General features: G+C 39.0%; 2 protein-coding genes across 2 annotated transcripts in view; both read right to left on the reverse strand.

The window, feature by feature from the left end:
- Positions 1–296: 296 nt before the first annotated feature.
- On the reverse strand, positions 297–1,137 carry LOC104774271 (eukaryotic translation initiation factor 3 subunit L-like). The gene is made up of 4 exons (XM_010498913.1): positions 1,032–1,137; positions 842–935; positions 679–750; positions 297–571 (listed from the first exon to the last, which is right to left on the reverse strand). The coding sequence occupies exons 1-4, from the start codon at positions 1,055–1,057 to the stop codon at positions 527–529; spliced, it is 237 nt and encodes a 78-aa protein (XP_010497215.1). The 5' UTR covers positions 1,058–1,137; the 3' UTR covers positions 297–526.
- LOC104774272 (eukaryotic translation initiation factor 3 subunit L-like) overlaps positions 1,071–1,143 on the reverse strand; it is a 498-nt gene continuing 425 nt past the window's right edge. The window contains exon 3 of the mRNA XM_010498914.1: positions 1,071–1,095. Within this exon, the coding sequence (XP_010497216.1) occupies positions 1,071–1,095 (25 nt within the window). The remainder of the gene's footprint in view (positions 1,096–1,143) is intronic.

Here is a 1,143-nt window from a genome sequence, read left to right on the forward strand (position 1 = left end):
ACATGTCCAATTCCCAAGCCTAAACCACCCGGTTTTTTCATTGGAAACGGTCCGTCTAGCACTGGTGAACCTTCATCGGTTAATCAGTACACAGTTACCAACATCCCACCCCGCTAATAAGCGCAGGCGAATGAATTACTACTACAAGTCCGAGGATAAGTTTCGTTCGACTATTTTAAGTTTTAAGAATACCTCATTTTAGTAAGTGTTGAAATAAAAATGTGATAAACTTTAATTTGATGATAGCAGAAGAACAAGAAAGCTCGTATCACTGAAAATTTAAATGGCATACGAAATCATGAAACTCAGAGATTGTATATAATCTGATTGAAACTCAGAGATTGTATATAAACTTAATGGTAAAATGGCACGAATTCATAGATGATTCCAGTTTCCACCAGAAAGAGTCGATCTACACCATTTTGACTACATGAAGACAGCTTCTCAAAGTGTTTTTGTCTCCAGTAAAAAAAGAAAAACACATATCAATTGGGCAAAGAGGATAGGCATAACACAGAAAAATTCCTCAATCCAGTTTGACGCGGTCCATATCGTTTATCACGCCTTCAAGCTACGCAGTGGAAAAGAATCAAAATATCAAACATCACAGTCAGGACTCTTATCATATGCATGCGCACAGGACTCTTCTCAAAGTGTCTTAGTTTCAGTTTTACATACCTTGGCAATCTGCCGCAAGAAGAAATCCCCATAACGTTTTGCGGGTTTTGGTTCCACAACGTAGATCATGTCCTGCAGTCTCACCAGATTTAAAAGTTAATACTTGTACAAGCAACCCTAGTATCCATGTCAAAGAGAGATACAGAAAGAAGAAAGAAGATACATTGTTCATGTAGAAATCAATGTCTGCATTGGAGATGATCCCACCATTGGAGTCAACTGAATGGGTCTTGTGCTTGTATGTTAACAATATGGTCCTTGCAAGCAAAACCCCAAAAAGATTAATAAAAAAAAAATTAGATTGCAGAGAGACTGACTTTTTTGGTAAAAGCCATCAGCCCATGGCTCCTCACCTTAGCGTGGACTCATCAACTTCCATGTATTTAGCGAGCTTAGCAAGAGAAATGGAGGAGTAGACTTTCAGGAATGTCCGCACTCCCGACAACAGCTGCTGCTGCTTTACCT

Source organism: Camelina sativa, unplaced genomic scaffold (genome assembly GCF_000633955.1).
Source record: "Camelina sativa cultivar DH55 unplaced genomic scaffold, Cs unpScaffold02236, whole genome shotgun sequence".
Taxonomy (NCBI): Eukaryota; Viridiplantae; Streptophyta; class Magnoliopsida; order Brassicales; family Brassicaceae; genus Camelina; species Camelina sativa.